At 46.3% G+C, this 20,877-nt stretch overlaps 1 protein-coding gene, 1 long non-coding RNA gene and 1 other non-coding gene across 5 annotated transcripts in view; 1 reads left to right on the top strand and 2 right to left on the bottom strand.

Moving 5' to 3' along the window:
• Positions 1–1,504: 1,504 nt before the first annotated feature.
• On the bottom strand, positions 1,505–3,148 carry LOC112208399 (uncharacterized). The gene is made up of 2 exons (XR_002942864.2): positions 2,528–3,148; positions 1,505–1,762 (listed from the first exon to the last, which is right to left on the bottom strand). It is a non-coding gene; the product is annotated as an uncharacterized LOC112208399 (long non-coding RNA).
• Positions 2,658–2,731, top strand: TRNAN-GUU (transfer RNA asparagine (anticodon GUU)). Its single transcript has one exon. It is a non-coding gene; the product is annotated as a tRNA-Asn (tRNA).
• Positions 3,149–8,313: 5,165 nt separating the features above from the next.
• Positions 8,314–20,877, bottom strand: part of LOC129137479 (neuroblastoma breakpoint family member 26) — a 36,215-nt gene continuing 23,651 nt past the window's right edge. For 2 of the 3 annotated variants that reach the window (XM_063815113.1, XM_054669605.2), the window contains exons 5-17: positions 19,856–19,928; positions 19,187–19,392; positions 17,846–17,897; positions 15,382–15,554; positions 14,603–14,667; positions 13,812–13,988; positions 13,501–13,673; positions 12,730–12,781; positions 11,962–12,134; positions 11,201–11,252; positions 10,406–10,578; positions 9,586–9,691; positions 8,314–8,970 (exon numbers count right to left, since the gene is read on the bottom strand). In XM_063815113.1, the coding sequence (XP_063671183.1) occupies positions 8,727–8,970; positions 9,586–9,691; positions 10,406–10,578; positions 11,201–11,252; positions 11,962–12,134; positions 12,730–12,781; positions 13,501–13,673; positions 13,812–13,988; positions 14,603–14,667; positions 15,382–15,554; positions 17,846–17,897; positions 19,187–19,392; positions 19,856–19,928 (1,719 nt within the window). In that variant the 3' untranslated portion in view covers positions 8,314–8,726. Of the gene's footprint in view, positions 8,971–9,585; positions 9,692–10,405; positions 10,579–11,200; positions 11,253–11,961; positions 12,135–12,729; positions 12,782–13,500; positions 13,989–14,602; positions 14,668–15,381; positions 15,555–17,845; positions 17,898–19,186; positions 19,393–19,855; positions 19,929–20,877 lie in introns of all 3 variants that reach the window. The other variant, XM_054669600.1, reaches the window with a different exon arrangement.

Below are 20,877 nucleotides of genomic sequence, written 5' to 3'. Positions count from 1 at the left end.
AACTGAGAAGTTTATTTTTAATGCACTTACTTGAAGTAAGAGTTATTTTAAAACATTTTAGCAAGGGAAATGAATTCTGACAGGTTTTGCACTGAAGACTTTCACATGTGAGGAAAACAGGAAAAACACTATTCTAGAAAAAGCAAATGCTGTTGAGATTGTCTCACAAACACAAATTGCGTGCCAGCAGGTAGGTTTGACCCTCAGGTTGGGCACATTTTACTTTAAGCGCACTGTTGGTGGAACTTAAGGTGACTGTAGGACTTATATATACATACATTCATATAATATATATACATATTTATGTGTATATACACACACACACACACACACACACACAGGGTCTTGCTATCTTGCCCAGGGTGGTCTCCAACTCTGGGTCTCAAGCGATCCTCTGCCTCCCCTTCCCAAAGTGCTGGGATTACAGGTGTGAGCCACCTCGCCCAGGCCATTTTAATTTTAATTTAATACTTTTAATTTGAATACACAATCCAAAAATCATATAACAAGTACAGGAAACCCACTTTATGCCAAGTTTACAAAAACAGGAAAGATATGTCCATGACAAAGCGTCAAAGTGGCAACATCCTAAAGTACTGAGAGAAAAAAAGTTATTCTAGAATTCTATGCCAAATTGAAATATCTTTCAAAAATGTGACTGAAATCAGGACATTTAAAGACATACAAAAAAATGACAGTATTCACCGAACCACACTACAAGAAATATTAAAGGAGTCCTCCAGGCCTAAGGATAAGGATACCAAACAGAAATCTGAACCTACACAAAGAAACGGAGACGACTGAAAATCGCTATGTACGTACTTGGATGTTGGGGTTTATAACATGTCCAAAATCAAATTCCCTGACAACACTAGCATAAAGGCCAGAAGGGGAGGTATAATGTCACTTGATGGCAGACGGATAAAGATGTATTCTAGGGACCCTAAAGCCATCACTGACATAACAAAAGAAAGAGTTACAGCTAATAAGCCAAATAAGGAAAGAAAATAGAATGATATATAAAAAAAAAAAAACATGTAATCGCTGGGTGCGGTGGCTCATGCCTGTAATCCCAGCTCTTTGAGAGGCCAAGGCAGGCAGATCACTTGAGGTCAGGAGTTTGAGACCGGCCTGGCCAAAACGGTGAAACCCCGTCTCTACTAAAAATACAAAAATTAGCCCGATGTGGTGGCTCGCACGGACCTGTAATCTCAGCTACTTGGGAGGCTGAAGCAGGAGATTCGCTTGAACCCGGGAGGCGGAGGTTGCAGTGAGAGCTGAGATGGCGCCACTGCACTCCAGCCTGGGTGACAGAGCGAGACTCTGTCTCAAAAATAAATAAATAAATAAACAAACAAACAAACAAAAACTGTGTAATCCCTATGCTGGAGCAACTGCTCTCCAGGCCTCTACCCTATAGAAATACACAAATGGCCAATGAGAAGTGTACAAGAATGATCACTGCCGCATTATTTGTAATCATAAAATAGTAGCGCCAAAGTAATTTCAAAGATACATGAAAATCGTTTTATTTATTTAACAAACACAAACAATTGAACAAACAATGGAAGCAAGTCCTTTTGCCTAAAGGAACACAGAGGGTCATGCGGATGTTGCTCCTCCAAGGATTTCGGTGTTCCCCAACGGCTAGTTTTGGGTCTAGTTCTTCTGGAAGATCTTATTCTTGGGGAGCTACAGGTTCTGGCGTTTGGGGCTCTTTCAGGTGCTATCTCCATTTTCCCCTCAATTCCTCCCCATTCTGCTATAATAAAAAAAAATTCTCACCTCCGGAAGATCCCGCCTGTGCCTCCCCGCCAGCCTTTCAGGAGGTCTGGACGTCTGGTCCACCGCTCCCCGGCTTCTTTCCCCGCTTTTGCTTTTCCCTTCCCCTGCTCCCGCCCTCCGGCCTCAGGACCCGACCACCGCCCAGCTGAGCCCCCGCGGCTGCACCGCGCAAAAGGTGCACTGGAGGCCCTGCCCGTTGCCGCCCCGCGGGGTGCCAAGAAGTCAACGTAAATAAATGCTTTGTAAAAGGAACTTCCCCATGGAAAAATGTCTCATGATTTCCATTCTCAAGACTCTTCAAAGGACTAAAAGCTAAAAGGATGGATTCATTCGACAAGTCCTAGTCCTGCGCCCTGGTGAGTGCCAGACCCTGCTCCCCGCGAGGGGGACCCACGAGCCACCCTCACCACGATCCCTGCCCTGGTGGAGCCCCCGTGCGGAACACAGGATCCGAAGATGGCAGCGGAAGCTCCGCAGCGGCCCCAAAAGCGACTGGGCAGGGAGGGCACAGGCTCCCTCACTGGGTGAAGGCGGCGCAAAGAACGGGAAGAGCCATCCCGGGAGCCACCGGGCGTTCAGCCTCCCTAGGGCCCCCAGGCGGCTCGGGCCGGGGTCTCAACCGGGGCGTTTCCGGGGGTTTCTGAAGCAGGCGAGGGGCAGGGCGGGCGAAGGCCATTCGGCTATCCTTCCGGCTCCAGAATCTCCCAACGCGCAGGTGTCCAACGTGACCAGCGCGACTTACCGCTCCAATCTCTCCGGTCTTCCAAGGCCTTGCTCAGTCGTCCTGCCGGGCGGGCCCTGAGGATGCAAGGGACGGAGGAAGTTTCGTGCGTGCGCCCTTCCTATAGCGCCCAGTAGAACTGACAGTACCTGTCTCTGTGGCGCAATTGGTTAGCGCGTTCGGCTGTTAACCGAAAGGTTGGTGGTTCGAGCCCACCCAGGGACGCTTGTTCAAGCTTTTAAAGTATTCATGCATTGTCAATCACTAGATAAATGGGGAAGATTTTATCTTCCTGGAGTCCTAAGCCACTAATTTGTGACTTATCCATGTCAAGGGCCAGCCCACCTCCCCGACCGGATTCTTAACCGGGTATCTCCTGAAATCCTGGGTTTATACGTGTGTAACTCAGGAATCCTGAAACAGAGACCTAGGAACCCACTTCTGGTGTGATAAAATTCTAATTCAGTCCGTTATACGCTTAAACGAGTAATTTACATGCCTCCATTTTTTCATATTTTAATAATAGGAGGTCAGTAATATCCCGAGGATGTGCCTGGATTTACTGATTGCTCTATCAATAATGTGACCAGTGGAATCATTCATCATCATAGTGATCCTCTCCATCATTTTTGAAGAGTATTTTTCCTCACTTTGTGCATGATTTATTTAACCCTTTTCAAAATGTTTTTGTTAGCCAGGCATGGTGGCAAGTGCCTGTAATCCCAGGTACTTGGGATTCTGAGGCAGGAGAATCATTTGAACCTGGGAGGTGGAGGCTGCAGTGGAGGCTGCACCGCTACACTCCCGCCTGGGCAACAGAGCCAGACTCCATCTCAAAAAAAATAAAATAAAATAAAGTTTTAGAGATGAGGTAGGTTTCATTGTTTTAGGATTACAAAGAATGCTGCAGCCACCTTTCTTGTACACATATCTTTGGTCATTGTGGAAATGTCTACACCGCAGATATTTCTATAGTGTAGGGAAGTTGATGCACTATTGCTACATTATAGGGTTTACATGATGCTTCTAATTTGAGTACATTCTGCAAATGTATCTTTCACGGGAGCCGTACCAAATAATATTCCAATAGCAATATTTATAGGAGGAAAAATGTGCAGAAGTGCAATTGAGCTTCGTGCCTCTCCATGGGGCCCATGTTCATAAAATGGTGGCATTAGCAATTATCTGAGAGTGGAGTTTGTGGCCCTCTGACATCAAAAGCTGAAGCAGAGGACATGAAAACCCTCACTGTGCATCTTCTCTAGTTTGGCCAGAATCATTCCTAGGTCGGTGGTCTCTTATCCGGAGGGAATGCTGCTTGCTTGTTTTGTCAAAATCACAAAACTGAGGGAAAGCATCAGGCCGTTGGTTGATAACAGTGGTGAAGCAAGTTTTTCCAAAGGGCTGGTTTGTTGTTGTTAACCCTTAGGGGAAAAAAAAAGCCTAATTCTTTTTTTTTTTTTTTTTTTTTTTTTTTTTTTTTTTTTTTTTGAGACGGAGTCTCTCTCTGTCGCCCAGGCTGGAGTGCAGTGGCGCGATCTCGGCTCACTGCAAGCTCTGCCTCCCGGGTTCAGGCCATTCTCCTGCCTCAGCCTCCCGAGTAGCTGGGACTACAGGCGCCTGCCACCACGCCCGGCTAATTTTTTTTATTTTTAGTAGAGATGGGGTTTTACCGTGTTAGCCAGGATGGTCTCGATTTCCTGACCTCGTGATCCGCCCGCCTTGGCCTCGCAAAGTGCTGGGATTACAGGCATAAGCCACCGCGCCCGGCCAAAAAAGCCTAATTCTTACCAGCTGGTGCCCTGCAGTTCCAGGCTCTTGGTGTCCCAAAGACACCAAGAGCGTGGAACTGCACCAAAAACCAAAACCAAGGTAGGGGCAAGATGATAATCACAGAATGTCACCGGTATATGTTTAGGTTCAAATACTATTATGAGAAGTGGCAGGTAAAGGAGGTAGGAAAAAGAAAACGCATCATGTAATTGACTGTTGTATGGAAATATTTGATGCTGAAAGTTATAATTTAAAACTATAAACCAAATATTAGAAGTGTGTCTAGTTCAAAGGAAGGAAAACCATCAAAAACATTTTTAGTGCAATATTTAACATGAGCTATACAACCCTTCCTAAATGCCAAAGGCACACACAGACACACACACAGACACAGACACACACACACACACACACAATCACACTCACGAAGAATACAAATGACTAGAACCAAGAAATGTAAATACATTCTGCTACGTATGGTAAACATAGCCTACAATGTGGAAGAGATTAGAAAATAAACATGGAAATGAAATGTTTTTATTAATTCGCATCAGTACCCACTAAAACCAATCAGCATAATCAAATATTATAACACTGAATGTAAAAAACAATCCAAAAGTCCAGAGTGATAGGCAAAAGATTTTAATTGTATAGATTAAAATTAACTTTGGACAAAAATTAAAACTCAGGCAGAGAATGTTTTCTTCCTTTTGCAACAGCAGACACTAGTAAAAACAAAGGCACAGTAAAAATTGAGACCCAAAATTTGCAGTGTAGAGATATGAATATAATAATAGACACAGGGAGGATTAATAAATGATAAAATGTTTAGAGGATGATCATTAGAATACAGGATATTTATACTCTTGAAAACCGCTTTCCCAAGTACTTCATTATAAGTAAGGTGTCTCTAAAAGGGACAGATCTCCTAGACCCCTCCTTAACCAAGTAACAAGTCCTGATATCATAATGGTGCTGGACAAACTAGACCTTCTCTGCCCGCAGATGGGCTGAGGTTGGAAACTCACAGCATTGTCTCTGCAGTGTTCCCGGCAAAACGTTTAGGCTGAATTTAATCATGAAGACATTTTCAGACAACTTCAGAATGTAGATCATTGAGCCAGACACCTGACCTGTCCTCTATAAACAAGTCCATGTCACCACCATCCATGACAACAACAAAAAGATGAGGAAATATTTGGGGTTCAAAATAACTAAAGAAATGCAGCAGGCCAGCCTCGGCCTCCCGAGGTGCCGGGATTGCAGACGGAGTCTCGTTAACTCAGTGCTCAATGGCGCCCAGCCTGGAGTGCAGTGGCGTGATCTCGGCTCGCTACAACCACCTCCCAGCCGCCTGCCTTGGCCTCCCTAAGTGCCGAGATTGCAGGCTCTGCCTGGCAGCCACCCCGTCTGGGAAGTGAGGAGCGTCTCCGCCTGACCGCCCATCGTCTGGGATGTGAGGAGCCCCTCTGCCTGGCTGCCCAGTCTGGAAAGTGAGGAGCGTCTCTGCCCGGCCGCCATCCCATCTAGGAAGTGAGGAGCACCTCTTCCTGGCCGCCATCACATCTGGGAAGTGAGGAGCGTCTCTGCCCGGCCGCCCATCGTCTGAGATGTGGGGAGCACCTCTGCCCTGCCGCCCCGTTCGGGATGTGAGGAGCGTCTCTGCCCAGCCGCCCCGTCTGGGAAGTGAGGAGCCCCTACACCCGGCAGACACCCCGTCTGAGAAGTGAGGAGGGTCCTCCCTCCTCGTCCGGGAGGGAGGTGGGGGGGTCAGCCCCCCGCCCGGCCAGCCACCCTGTCCAGGAGGGAGGTGGGGGGATCAGCCCCCCGCCCGGCCAGCCGCCCCATCCGGGAGGTGAGGGGCGCCTCTGCCCGGCCGCCCCTACTGGGAAGTGAGGAGCCCCTCTGCCCAGCCAGCCGCTCCGTCCGGGAGGGAGGTGGGGGGGTCAGCCCCCCGCCCAGCCAGCCGCCCCGTACGGGAGGTGAGGGGCGCCTCTGCCCGGCCGCCCCTACCGGGAAGTGAGGAGCCCCTCTGCCCGGCCAGCCACCCCGTCCGGGAGGGAGGTGGGGGGGTCAGCCCCCCGCCTGGCCAGCCACCCCGTCCGGGAGGTGAGGGGCGCCTCTGCCCGGCCGCCCCTACTGGGAATGAGCCCCTCTGCCCGGCCAGCCGCCCCGTCCGGGAGGGAGGTGGGGGGGTCAGCCCCCCACCCGGCCAGCCGCCCCGTCCGGGAGGGAGGTGGGGGGGTCAGCCCCCCGCCCGGCCAGCCGCCCCGTCTGGGAGGGAGGTGGGGGGCTCAGCCCCCCGCCCGGCCAGCCACCCCGTCCGGGAGGGAGGTGTGAGGGTCAGCCCCCCGCCCGGCCAGCCGCCCCGTCCGGGAGGTGAGGGGCGCCTCTGCCCGGCCGCCCCTACCGGGAAGTGAGAAGCCCCTCTGCCCGGCCAGCCGCCCCATCCGGGAGGGAGGTGCGGGGGTCAGCCCCCAGCCCGGCCAGCCGCCCCATCCGGGAGGGAGGTGGGGGGGTCAGCCCCCACCTGGCCAGCCGCCCCGTCCGGGAGGGAGGTGGGGGGGTCAGCCCCCTGCCCGGCCAGCCGCCCTGTCCGGGAGGTGAGGGGCGCCTCTGCCCGGCCGCCCCTACTGGGAAGTGAGGAGCCCCTCTGCCCGGCCAGCCGCTCTGTCCGGGAGGGAGGTGGGGGGGGGTCAGCCCCCCGCCCGGCCAGCTGCCCCGTCTGGGAGGGAGGTGGGGGGGTTAGCCCCCCGCCTGGCCAGCCGCCCCGTCCGGGAGGTGAGGGGCGCCTCTGCCCGGCCGCCCCTACCGGGAAGTGAGGAGCCCCTCTGCCTGGCCAGCCGCCCCGTCCAGGAGGGAGGTGAGGGGGTCAGCCCCCCGCCCGGCCAGCTGCCCTGTCCGGGAGGTGAGGGGCGCCTCTGCCCGGCCGCCCCTACTGGGAAGTGAGGAGCTCCTCTGCCCGGCCACCACCCCATCTGGGAGGTGTACCCAACAGCTCATTGAGAACGGGCCATGAAGACAATGGCGGTTTTGTGGAATAGAAAGGGGGGAAAGGTGGGGAAAGGATTGAGAAATCGGATGGTTGCCATGTCTGTGTAGAGAGAGGTAGACATGGGAGACTTTTCATTTTGTTCTGTACTGAGAAAAATTCTGCCTTGGGATCCTGTTGATCTGTGACCTTACCCCCAACCCTGTGCTCTCTGAAACATGTGCTGTATCCACTCAGGGTTGAATGGATTAAGGGCGGTGCAAGATGTGCTTTGTTAAACAGATGCTTGAAGGCAGCATGTTCGTTAAGAGTCATCACCACTCCCTAATCTCAAGTACCCAGGGACACAAACACTGCGGAAGGCCGCAGGGTCCTCTGCCTAGGAAAACCAGAGAACTTTGTTCACTTGTTTATCTGCTGACCTTCCCTCCACTATTGTCCTGTGACCCTGCCAAATCCCCCTCTGCGAGAAACACCCAAGAATGATCAATAAAAAATAAAAAAATAAAAATTTAAAAAAAGAAAAAAAAAAAAGAAATGCAGCTACATTATCTTTTTACTTTTTTCGAACCCAAAATATCTCTTCTCCTTTTTGTTGTGTGATTTGTGGTGATATGGACTATGTGAAGGAGACAGGTCAGTTGTGCTGCTCAGTGTTCTACATTCTGCAGTTGTCTGGTGATTACCTCCTATGAAACTCAGGCTAAGCGTTTTCTGCAAGAACATGGCATTGTTCATATTCTGCACCGGCAGAGTCCTGGGTGACATGCTGTCTCCTGCCAGCGGCTCCTGACTCCTGTTCTCTACAGGATGGAATTGAGAGGAGCAGGGCTAAGGCCTCCCAATGCTGTTTGTCCATCTAGCTGTGGTCTTCCTAAGTACTGACACCAATTGGAGGCTGAAGGACTGTGGCTTCTCTAACCAAAGGAGCCTAGCGGGTTAACAATTGTCAAGAGCAGTTGGTGGTTCTGAAATACAATCCTCAGCCAAGGATCCCTCCTGTGTTACAGATGGATCAGCTAAAACAAGCCAACACTGAAGACACAAAGAATGAGGTTAGGTTCATTGAAACCAGGGTAACAATTTTGGATGAGCTAAACACAAAGATGACACTGACATTGAGCAGGTATAGAAGCTCAGAGACATGCCTGCAAAATGAAATCCCTGAGGAATTTTGTAGCTACCCAGAGATATGTGGTTCAAATTAAAATGTCTGACTGATCACTCCTGGCATGTGCTGCACAGTTATGTGAATGTGTCACACCTAACGTGGGTCCATTGTCTTCAGACTGAGCACAGGTTGCCAATGGCATGGTTTGAGAATAGGAATAGAGCCATGCCCACTGACCCATCCTATGTCTGGGCTTCCAAATGGAACTGTACTTTCATTCAAATCTTCACGTGCCTATAGGTCCTGCCTGCAGGAATGACATCTCTCAGCTTAGTAAGGGCTGTTTATTGTGGGAATATGACTTCCATCTGGAACACCAGGTGGAGACTTGTCACCGTCAAAGTAAAAAACCTATTGTCCACGTAAAGGGCGAAGTTGATGTGCTCTTCCTCAAATGAGTAAAACACACTTCTGTAGTGCTGGAATGAGTCAGGTAGTTCAAAGTACATTGACGGAGTCGAATAACATCTATCCAGTGAGTCCTGTAAGACTTCAGGCTCTTCCACTTCCATCAGCACGCCGTTGAGCCTGGAAAAGGAGACAAAACTAAAGAAGCAGCCAGGGAAAATCAGACACCACAGAGCCCCACTAGATTTCAGAAGTAACATAAGGAAGTGGTTAGAAAAGAAAAAGGATAGATCCATTAATGAGGTAAAAAAAAAAAAAATTTATTGCCTTTATGTTGGGATAGAACAGGGCCAGGTAGAAAACAATGAAAGAGAAAGACAGAGAGAGAGAGACAGAGACAGAGACAGAGAGAAAGTGAGCTAGTGAATTGGCCAGGTGGCATACTGGTAAGGGAGTAAAAGGACACTCTGAGTTAGTGCCCTCATGACACACAGCAAACTGTGATCATGAAAAGAGTGAGCTCAATAGTTTTCCATAAAATATGCTCAAAATTCGACGCAGTGGCCATGAGAGTACAGCTTTTGAAGTATGGTCAACCTATGGTACGTTAGTAAATGATAAGGGGAGGAAGAAATGGAAACCTCAACATCTACTGCAATGAAAACCAACAGCAATGACAGTAGGAGTAATTCAGCCTTCGTTGAAAACGTGACATCAAACACACTCTGGTTTCCCTGAATCTGTTGCCTCCAGGTGTTAACACAGAATTAAGCATCCACAATTGCTGAAAGTTACCTGGGGCATGGTGGGTTTGGATCTTCTTCCCCTTCTTTTCTTCCCCTTCTTCTTTTCTTCTTTGATCTTCTTCCCCTTCTTTTCTTCCCCTTCCCCTTTTCAATTTCTGCAATACATTCAGACATGGACAGATACATTAAGCTGATTCCCCTACACATATAACAATCCACTGTCTAATCCTCACACAGGGACCTCAGGCTCCTCAGCATAAGAATAGGACACTGTGAGAGATATATTTCAGGAGGCCTGAAGGCTGGTCATGATAGAAATTCCTCGGTTTTTCTCCCAGAAACTGTGGGTAAAATGTCCCTATTCTAGTAGATCGTTATCCCAATATCATTTGTCCCAAGTTTGTGCAAACAGTTACGCCATATTTTTCCAATCAATTTAAAGCAAATACCCTCAAATGATTTCTAGGAGAAAAATTGCAATATTTAGCCCTGTCTCATCAAATACTCAGATTGTTCATGGTTGTGAGGACTTTAGACACTGAAATTAGAGTCAAAAAGGAAATCTACAAACCCTTGAGTCAAAATCATAGTTCTCTGAATTTGTCACAACTGCCCAGGTGCAATGTCATGAGAGTAGAATCAGAGTGCCACAGGTATGGCCTGAGACTAGGAAGAGAGCCATGCTCACTGACCCATCCCATGTCTGGGCTTCCAGGTAGAACTAGAGTTTAATTCAACCTACATGTGCCTATAGGTCCTCACTGCAGCAATGACATCTCTCAGCTCAGTAATGGCCACTTGGAGCAGGAATATGATCTTTATATGGAAGACTCAGTGGATCCTTATCACCTTCATAGAAAGGTACTCACCTCCCACGTCAAGAGAAAAGCCAACATGTTTTTCCTCCAATGCATAAAACGAACTTCCATAGGCCTGGCAGGAGTCAGGCTGTTCAAGACAACTGGAAGGAGTTGAATAACATCTATCCAGTGAGTCCTGCAAGACTTCAGGCCCTTTCTCATCCAGCAGCTCCCTGCTGAGCCTGGAAAAGGAGGAAAAAGTAAAGAATAAGCCAGGGGAAATCAGACACAACAGAGCCCCAACTAGGTTTCATGGGTAGCATAAGGAAGTGGTTAAAAAAGTAAAAGGATAGATCCATTAATGAGGTAACAAATTATTGCCTTCATGTTGGGACAGAACAGGGCCAAATGGAAAAGAATGAAAGAGAAAGATAGACACACACACACACACAGACACACACACACACACAGAGAGAACGAGCTCAGTGAATTGTCCAGGTGACACACTGATGAGGGAGTAACAGGACACTCTGAGTTAGTGCCCTCAGGACACACAGCATACAGTGATCATTAAAAGACTGTGCTCAATAATTTTCCATAAAATGTGCTCAAGTTTCCATGCAGTCACCACGAGAATACAGTTTTTGAAGTCTGGTCCACCTACAGTAGGTTAGTAAATGATAAGGGGAGGAAGAAATGGAAACCTAAATATCTACTGCAATGAAAACCAACAGCAATGTTACTAGGAATAATTCAGGCTTGGTTGAAAAGATGTAATCGATAACATCAGCCCGCTCTGTTTTCCCTGAACCAGGAGTCTCCAGATGTCAACACAGAAGTAGCTGTTCACAATTGCTCAGTTACCTGGGGCATGGTGGGCCTTGGTCTTCTTCCTCTTCTTGGTCCTTTTTAATTCCTGCAATACATTCAGACAGGGACAGACAAAATAAGCCAATTCACCTACACCCATAACAGTCCACTGCCTAACCCCCACACAGGGATCTCAGGCTCCTCAGCATGACAACAGGACAATGTGAGAGATATACTTCAGGAGGCCTGAAAGCTGGTCATGATATTCTTTGGTTTGCATCTCAGAACCAAGGGTGAAATATCCCTATTCTGGTAGATCGTTATCCCAAAATCATTTATCCCAAGTTTGTGCAAACAGTTATGCCTTATTGTTCCCATCAGTTCAAAGAATATGCCCCAGATGATTTCTAGGAGGAAAACTGCAGTATTCAGCCCTGTCTCATCAAATGCCCAGCTCGTTCATGGATGCAAGAATTTTAGACACTGAAATTAGAATGAAGGAGGAAATCTACAAACCCTTGAGTCCAAATCATAGTTCTGTGAATTTTTTACATCTGCCTGGGTCCAATGTGCTGAGAGCGGGCTCAGGTTGCCACAGGCATGGCTGGAGACTAGGAATAGAGCCTTGCTCACTGACCCATTTCATGTCTAGGCTTCCAACTGAGACTACAGTTTCATTACAACCTATATGCGCCCATAGGTCCTGCCTGCGGCAATGACATCTCTCGGGTCAGTAAGGGCCACTTGGAACAGGAATATCACCCCTATCTGGAAGACCAGGTGGAGGCTTATCACCTTCATAGTAAGGTACTCACTGTCCACGTCAAGAGCCAAGCCAAGGTACTGTTCCTCCAATGAGTAAACAGCACTGCTGTAGGGCTGGCCTAAGTCAGGCAATTCAAGATAACCTGAAGGAGTCGAATAACATCTATCCAGTGAGTCCTGCAAGACTTCAGGCCCTTTCTCATCCAGCAGCTCCCTGCTGAGCCTGGAAAAGTAGGAAAAAGTAAAGAATAAGCCGGGGGGAATCAGAAACCACACAGCCCCAGCCAAATTTCATGGCTAACATAAGGAACTGTTTAAAAAGAAAAAGGACAGATCCATTAATGAGGTAATGAATTATTGCCTTTATGTTGGGATAGACCAGGGCCAGGTAGAAAAGAATGAAAGAGAAAGACAGGGAGAGGGAGAGAGAGAGAGAGGAGAAAGTGAGCTCAGCGAATTGGCCGGGTGACACACTGATGAAGGGGTCAAAGGACACTCTGAGTTAGTGCCCTCGGGACACACAGCGAACAGTGATCATGAAAAGAGTGGGCTCAATAATTTTCCATAAACTTGCTCAAGATTCCATGCAGTTGCCATACAGCCTTTGAGGTATGGTCAACCTATAGTAAGTTAGTAAATGATAAGGGGAGGAAGAAATGGAAACCTAAACATCTACTGCAATGAAAACCAACAGCAATGTCAGTAGGAGTAATTCAACCTTCGTTGAAAACATGAAATTGAACACACTTTGTTTTCCCTGGACCTGGCATCTCCAGGTCTCAACACAGAATGAAGCATCCATAATTGCTCAAAGTTACCTGGGGCATGATGGGTCTTGGTCTTCTTCCACTTCTTGGTACTTTTGAATTCCTGCAATAAGTTCAGACATGGACAGACATATTAAGCTGGTTCTCCTACACACATAACAATCCACTGTCCAATCCTCACACAGGGACTTCAGGCTCCTCAGCATGAGAATAGGACACTGTGAGAGATATTCTTCAGGAGGCCTGAAGGCTGATCACAATAGAGAGTCCTTGGTTTTTGTCCCAGAAACTGTGGGTAAAATTCCCTATTCTGGTAGATTGTTATCCCAATATCATTTGTCCCAAGTTTGTGCAAATGGTTATGCCATATTTTTCCAATCGATTTACAGCAAATGCCCCCAAATGGTTGCTAGGAGAAAAACTGCACTATTCAGCCCTGTCTCATCAAATACTCAGATTGTTCATGGTAGCGAGGATTTTAGACGCTGAAATTAGAGTGAAGGATGAAATCTACAAGATCTACAAAATTGAGACAAAATCAGAGTTGTGTGAATTCGTCACATCTGCCCAGATCCAACATCTTGAGAGTAGGATTAGGGCGCCACAGGCATGGCCTGAGACTAGGAAGAGAGCCTTGCTCACTGACCCATCCCTTGTCTGGGCTTCCAAGTGGAACTAGAGTTTCATTCAACCTACATGTGCCTATAGGTCCTCCCTGTGGCAATGACATCTCTCAGCTCAGTAAGGGCCACTTGCAGTAGGAATATGACCCTAACCAGAAGACTCAGTGGATCCTTATCACCTTCATAGAAAGGTACTCACCATCCATGTCAACAGCCAAGCCAACACGCTGTTGCTCCAATACGTAAAAGGCACTTCTGTAGGGCTGGCATGAGTCAGTCAGTTCAAGACAACCTGAAGGAGTTGAATAACATCTATCCAGTGAGTCCTGTAAGACTTCAGGCTCTTCCACTTCCATCAGCACGCCGTTGAGCCTGGAAAAGGAGACAAAACTAAAGAAGCAGCCAGGGAAAATCAGACACCACAGAGCCCCACTAGATTTCAGAAGTAACATAAGGAAGTGGTTAGAAAAGAAAAAGGATAGATCCATTAATGCCGTCAAAGTAAAAAACCTATTGTCCACGTAAAGGGCGAAGCTGATGTGCTGTTCCTCAAATGAGTAAAACACACTTCTGTAGTGCTGGAATGAGTCAGGTAGTTCAAAGTACATTGACGGAGTCGAATAACATCTATCCAGTGAGTCCTGTAAGACTTCAGGCTCTTCCACTTCCATCAGCATGCCGTTGAGCCTGGAAAAGGAGACAAAACTAAAGAAGCAGCCAGGGAAAATCAGACACCACAGAGCCCCACTAGATTTCAGAAGTAACATAAGGAAGTGGCTAGAAAAGAAAAAGGATAGATCCATTAATGAGGTAAAAAAAAAAAAATTTATTGCCTTTATGTTGGGATAGAACAGGGCCAGGTAGAAAACAATGAAAGAGAAAGACAGAGAGAGAGAGACAGAGACAGAGACAGAGAGAAAGTGAGCTAGTGAATTGGCCAGGTGGCATACTGGTAAGGGAGTAAAAGGACACTCTGAGTTAGTGCCCTCATGACACACAGCAAACTGTGATCATGAAAAGAGTGAGCTCAATAGTTTTCCATAAAATATGCTCAAAATTCGATGCAGTGGCCATGAGAGTACAGCTTTTGAAGTATGGTCAACCTATGGTACGTTAGTAAATGATAAGGGGAGGAAGAAATGGAAACCTCAACATCTACTGCAATGAAAACCAACAGCAATGACAGTAGGAGTAATTCAGCCTTCGTTGAAAACGTGACATCAAACACACTCTGGTTTCCCTGAATCTGTTGCCTCCAGGTGTTAACACAGAATTAAGCATCCACAATTGCTGAAAGTTACCTGGGGCATGGTGGGTTTGGATCTTCTTCCCCTTCTTTTCTTCCCCTTCCCCTTCTTTTCAATTTCTGCAATACATTCAGACATGGACAGACACATTAAGCTGATTCCCCTACACATATAACAATCCACTGTCTAATCCTCACACAGGGACCTCAGGCTCCTCAGCATAAGAATAGGACACTGTGAGAGATATATTTCAGGAGGCCTGAAGGCTGGTCATGATAGAAATTCCTCAGTTTTTCTCCCAGAAACTGTGGGTAAAATGTCCCTATTCTAGTAGATCGTTATCCCAATATCATTTGTCCCAAGTTTGTGCAAACAGTTATGCCATATTTTTCCAATCAATTTAAAGCAAATACCCTCAAATGATTTCTAGGAGAAAAATTGCAATATTTAGCCCTGTCTCATCAAATACTCAGATTGTTCATGGTTGTGAGGACTTTAGACACTGAAATTAGAGTGAAAAAGGAAATCTACGAACCCTTGAGTCAAAATCATAGTTCTCTGAATTTGTCACATCTGCCCAGGTGCAATGTCATGAGAGTAGAATCAGAGTGCCACAGGTATGGCCTGAGACTAGGAAGAGAGCCATGCTCACTGACCCATCCCATGTCTGGGCTTCCAGGTAGAACTAGAGTTTCATTCAACCTACATGTGCCTATAGGTCCTCACTGCAGCAATGACATCTCTCAGCTCAGTAATGGCCACTTGGAGCAGGAATATGATCTTTATATGGAAGACTCAGTGGATCCTTATCACCTTCATAGAAAGGTACTCACCTCCCACGTCAAGAGAAAAGCCAACATGTTTTTCCTCCAATGCATAAAACGAACTTCCATAGGCCTGGCAGGAGTCAGGCTGTTCAAGACAACTGGAAGGAGTTGAATAACATCTATCCAGTGAGTCCTGCAAGACTTCAGGCCCTTTCTCATCCAGCAGCTCCCTGCTGAGCCTGGAAAAGTGGGAAAAAGTAAAGAATAAGCCAGGGGGAATCAGAAACCACACAGCCCCAGCTAGATTTCATGGCTAACGTAAGGAAGAGTTTGAAAAGAAAAAGGACAGATCCATTAATGAGGTAAAAAATTATTGCCTTTATGTTGGGATAGAACAGGGCCAGGTAGAAAACAACAAAAGAGATAGACACACACACACAGAGAGAACGAGCTCAGTGAATTCGTCAGGTGACACACTGATGAGGGAGTCAAAGGACACTCTGTATTTGTGCTCTCAGGACAAACAGTGATCAGTGATCATGAAAAGCATGTCCTCAATAATTTTGCAAAAAATGTGCTCAAGTTTCCCTGCAGTTACCTTGAGAATACAGCTTTTGAGGTATGGTCAACCAATCCAGTCTCTCATTGCTGGATATTTGGCTTGGTTCCAAGTCTTTGCTATTGTGAATAGTGCCACAATAAACATATGTGTGCATGTGTCTTTACAGCAGCATGATTTATAATCCTTTGGGTATATACCCAGTAATGGGATGGCTGGGTCAAATGGTATTTCTAGTTCTAGATCCCTGAGGAATTGCCACACTGCCTTCCACAATCGTTGAACTAGTTTACACTCCCAAAAACAGTGTAAAAGTGTTCCTATTTCTCCACATCCTCTCCAGCGTCTTCAACATTCTTAAAGAAAAGAATTTTCAACCCAGAATTTCATATCCAGCCAAACAAAGCTTCATAAGTGAAGGAGAAATAAATCCTTTGCAGAGAAGCAAATGCTGAGAGATTTTGTCACCACCAGGCCTGCCTTACAAGAGCTCCTAAAGGAAGCACTAAACATGGAAAGGAACAACCGGTACCAGCCACTGCAAAAACATGCCAAACTGTAAAGACCATTGACGCTAGGAAGAAACTGCATCAACTAACGGGCGAAATAACCAGCTAACATCATAACGACAGGATCAAATTCACACATAACAATATTAACCTTAAATGTAAATGGGCTAAATGCCCCAGTTAAAAAAACACAGAATGGCAAATTGGATAAAGAGTCAAGACCCATCAGTGTGCTGTACTCAGGAAACCCATCTCACATGCAGAGACACAAATAGGCTCAAAATAAAGGGATGGAGGAAGATCTACCAAGCAAATGGAAAACAAAAAAAGGCAGGGGTTGCAATCCTAGTCTCTGATAAAACAGACTTTAAACCAACAAAGATCAAAAGAGACAAAGAAGGCCACTACATAATGGTAAAGGGATCAATTCAACAAGAAGAGTTAACTATCCTAAATATATATGCACCCTATACAGGAGCACCCAGATTCATAAAGCAAGTCCTGAGAGACCTACAAAGAGATTTAGACTCCACACAATCATCATGGGAGACTTTAACACTCCACTGTCAATATTAGACAGATCAATGAGACAGAAGCTTAACAAGGATATCCAGGACTTGAACTCAGCTCTCCACCAAGCGGACCTAAAAGACATCTACAGAACTCTCCACCCCAAATCAACAGAATATACATTCTTCTCAGCACCACATCACATTTATTCCAAAATTGACCACATAGTTGGAGGTAAAGCACTCGTCAGCAAATGTAAAAGAATGGAAATCACAACAAACTATCAGACCACAGTGCAATCAAATTAGAACTCAGGATTAAGAAACTCACTCAAAACCGCACAACTACATGGAAACTGAACAACCTGCACCTGAATGACTACTGGGAAAATAACAAAATGAAGGCTGACATAAAGATGTTCTTTGAAACCAATGAGAACAAAGACACAACATACCAGAATCTCTGGGACACATTTAAAGCAATGTGTAGAGGGAAAATTATAGCACTAAATGCCCACAAGAGAAAGCAGAAAAGATCTAAAATTGACACCCTAACATCACAATTAAAATAACTAGAGAAGCAAAGCAAACAAATTCAAAAGCTAGCAGAAGACAAGAAGTAACTAAGATCAGAGCAGAACTAAAGGAGATAGAGACACAAAAAACCCTTCAAAAAATCAATGAATCCAGGGCTGGTTTTTTCAAAAGATCAACAAGAAAACCCTGTTTGGCTAGTTCACCTGGCTCATCTGATGGCAAGTTCCTATCTTGAGAGGACTATGAAATTAAAACCAATACAAGTGCCACAAATAACATACAACATTGTAAATCAGCACAATTTGTAGCTGGGTGAATGGAAGAAATAGTTCTATTCATCACTTCCTCATTTTCCCTAAATCTACAATCTCCAGATGTCACTATTGAATTAACAGCCAACAATTCCACAACATTACCTGGGAGACACTGGCCCTTTTTCTTCCTCTTCCTCATCATCACTTTCATTTTCTGTAAATAAATTGAGAGAAGCAGGTCACATTAAGCAATTCATACTTCACATATGAAGAAATCACTGTCCAGTCATAGCACAAGGACATAACTATTCTCAGTGCAAGAATAAGGATTCTGACAGGAATATTCTAGGGTGTCCTAGATTAACTTTGGTGAGAATTAGATGACCCTGCTTTCCAGATCCACAGGCCAAAATCTCCCTCTACGTGTAGACCATAATGCCATATTCCCTACCTGAGTCAAAGTTAAACAAAATTTTTTCCCCAAAAAAATCTCCAAAAATTGGTCAAACAATTTTCTAAGAGTGTTGCTGCAATACGGACTTATATCACCAGGTAACATGGACATTAAATGTTTACAGGCATCTATACATGAAACACGACTGATAGATAAATTTGAACAACTCTTGCTTTAAAAAGAATCTGTGATTTGGGAGGCCAAGACAGGTGAATCATTTGAGGTCATGAGTTCAGGACTACCCTGGCCAATATGGGGAAACCCTGTCTCTACTAAAAATACAAAAATTAGCCAGATGTGATGTTGTGCACCTGTGGTCCCAGCAACTCAGGAGGCTGAGGCAGGAGAATCACTTGAACCTGGGAGGCAGAGGTTGCACCAAGCCAAGATGGTGCCACTGCACTCCAGCCTGGGTGACAGAGCAAGACTCCATCGCAAAAAAAAAAAAAAAAAAAAAAAATCCACGATGCTACAAAGAAACATTAGATCAGCCATTGCATTGACAGGGTGGAAAACCAGGGTCCAGCCTTCCTTTATGGAAATATATCAGCAAAGTAAAGAAGAAAAGTTTCCGTCCTGATTTCAGGGTGACTGTGCAGCTAAGCAAGCTGACTTAAAGGAGATCCAGATGAAAGCTGAGAGCAGTGAAGCCTGGGGAACAATATTTCCAAATACAAAGGCAAGGCTGCCAGCTTCCTTAAACAGGCATAGAAACTCCATGGACATTGTTCAGGTACAGATGACTTAATCACAGATGACAAGAGATACTGAATTGAAGCTAGGAGGCCTGACAGATACTGCCTGTGCACCTCCTGCACTCAGGTGACTATGAGATTGTCACACTGGCCTGGGGTTGAGTAACCTGATACTGGGGACTGGCAGACAAAGGCATGACATTAGCTGAGAAGGACAAAAAAACTCCCTGATATCTGTTTAGAAACCCATCATAGTTTTTTATTCAAATCAATTTGTGTTTATAGAGCCTGTCTTCAGAGTTTATCTTCCTCAGCCTAGAGAGAGGTATGAGACACAAGGAAAATAGAGGCTACCTGGAATAATGTGTACAGCATCCTCCCATTCAACATGAGAGGATGAGCCAATGAGAGTTGAGTCGACTTTGTCTTCCTCAAATGTGAATTTGGTTTTCCTATGTGGCTGGTTGGAGTCATAAGGGCCATGGCTATTTGAACAAGTGATGGCACATTCCTCCAGTGAGTCCTCAGGGACTTCCTTTTCTTCAGCCTTCTGCATCTCCCTGATGAGCCAGGTGGGACAGAGATGACAGAAGATTAAACACAGAGGGATTGAACCCCAGGGAGTCCTAGCTGGTTTTGACAGGCGGCATTAAGAGAGTGGTCCCAGAAAGCAAAATGGAGGTTCCCATTAAGAGGGAACATGCAATCCTGTTCTCTCTGCAACAGATCATGCCTGCCATGGGAACCAGAGAGGAAGACAGCAGCTGGTGTTCATTGCACTGGACAGATAGGAGCTGAGGAGGATGAAGACTCAGCTATCCCTGTACGGTGCAGACATGACACTTGGCACACGTAGAGAAACACGACAGCTGCCGCACCCTGTGTCTAAGCTGGGTTCAATTTCACATACTGTGGCCAAGGGGATGCGGGCTTTTGGCCCACCATAGATGCCAGAGAGGGTGTGCCTCCTAGACATTTTCATGTGTTACCACCCATTACTTGCTCCCGAGTATTCAGTGTTACCTGGGGGGAGATGATTTCTGCACTTTCTCAGCCTCCTCAACTTGAACATCTTCATCCTCATCTTCGTCATTTTCTATAAATACAAAATGTTCGTTCAGATATTTCCCACTTCACATTCCGCAAGCACAGTCAGCCCAACGTGCACAGAGACGTGAACATCTACGTATGGTTCAGCATTGTACTGAAAACTCTCATGTTTTATCTTTCACAAAATGCCCTGGCATGGTTTCCTGATCCATTGGGCAATGCATTTCTGATGTGGAGGGCCACCATCAAGATGTGGCCAAATACGGAAAAGACCTTTTGCTTCCCATATCACTGGAGGCTTGTGCAGCCTCTCTCTGGACTTTGGCAGCTGTCTCCCCCATCCTGCCACAGATCTGATTCCCAGGAACAGGCTTGGTGTCCTGTCACAGTTCGCATTTCAAACCTCATTCTTTCTCTTAGGAGAGGACAAACTTGTCCCACAGTCCTCTATGCGTCATGAGACTGCACGGGCCCTCCATGTGGCTTCTGCTGTGTTATTCAGGGACATTCTATCCATGGGGAGTGCTCCAGTCTGAAGCACTTCCTACCACCAAATGCCCCCACATCAAGTGCCTTCTCCAACACCACATGGAGAGGGGCTTCATCTCATTTTGAAAAGCATTCGTAAGTGTTCCCATATTTGGATGCTTCAGACCCTTGCAAGAGACAATTTGTCTGCCTTTGCACATGGAGAGAGAGAAACTCTGGAAAGATAAATCACTCACTCACCGACACTTACTAAGAACATTGCCCAAAAGACAGCCTGGGAACCTTCATTCTTAGCCCAGAGCTCTTTTCACTCCAACAAGCGCCCTCCCATCACAGCCTCCTTCCTGTCCTTTAAAACTAGATAGATGCTGCCTCTTGCTCCAAAGACCACCTTCCATCAAGGAAGGAGGGACACTTGCAATACTGTGACCTCCAAACCCATGGGTTTCCCATCTCTGTTCTTACCCAGGAAGTCCTGGTCATGTCATGGCCACATAGGTGTAGCA

Source organism: Pan troglodytes, chromosome 1, assembly GCF_028858775.2.
Source record: "Pan troglodytes isolate AG18354 chromosome 1, NHGRI_mPanTro3-v2.0_pri, whole genome shotgun sequence".
In the NCBI taxonomy this organism is placed as follows: domain Eukaryota; kingdom Metazoa; phylum Chordata; class Mammalia; order Primates; family Hominidae; genus Pan; species Pan troglodytes.
The sequence above is the reverse complement of the archived record's forward strand: the minus strand, read 5'-3'. Positions and strand labels throughout refer to the sequence as shown.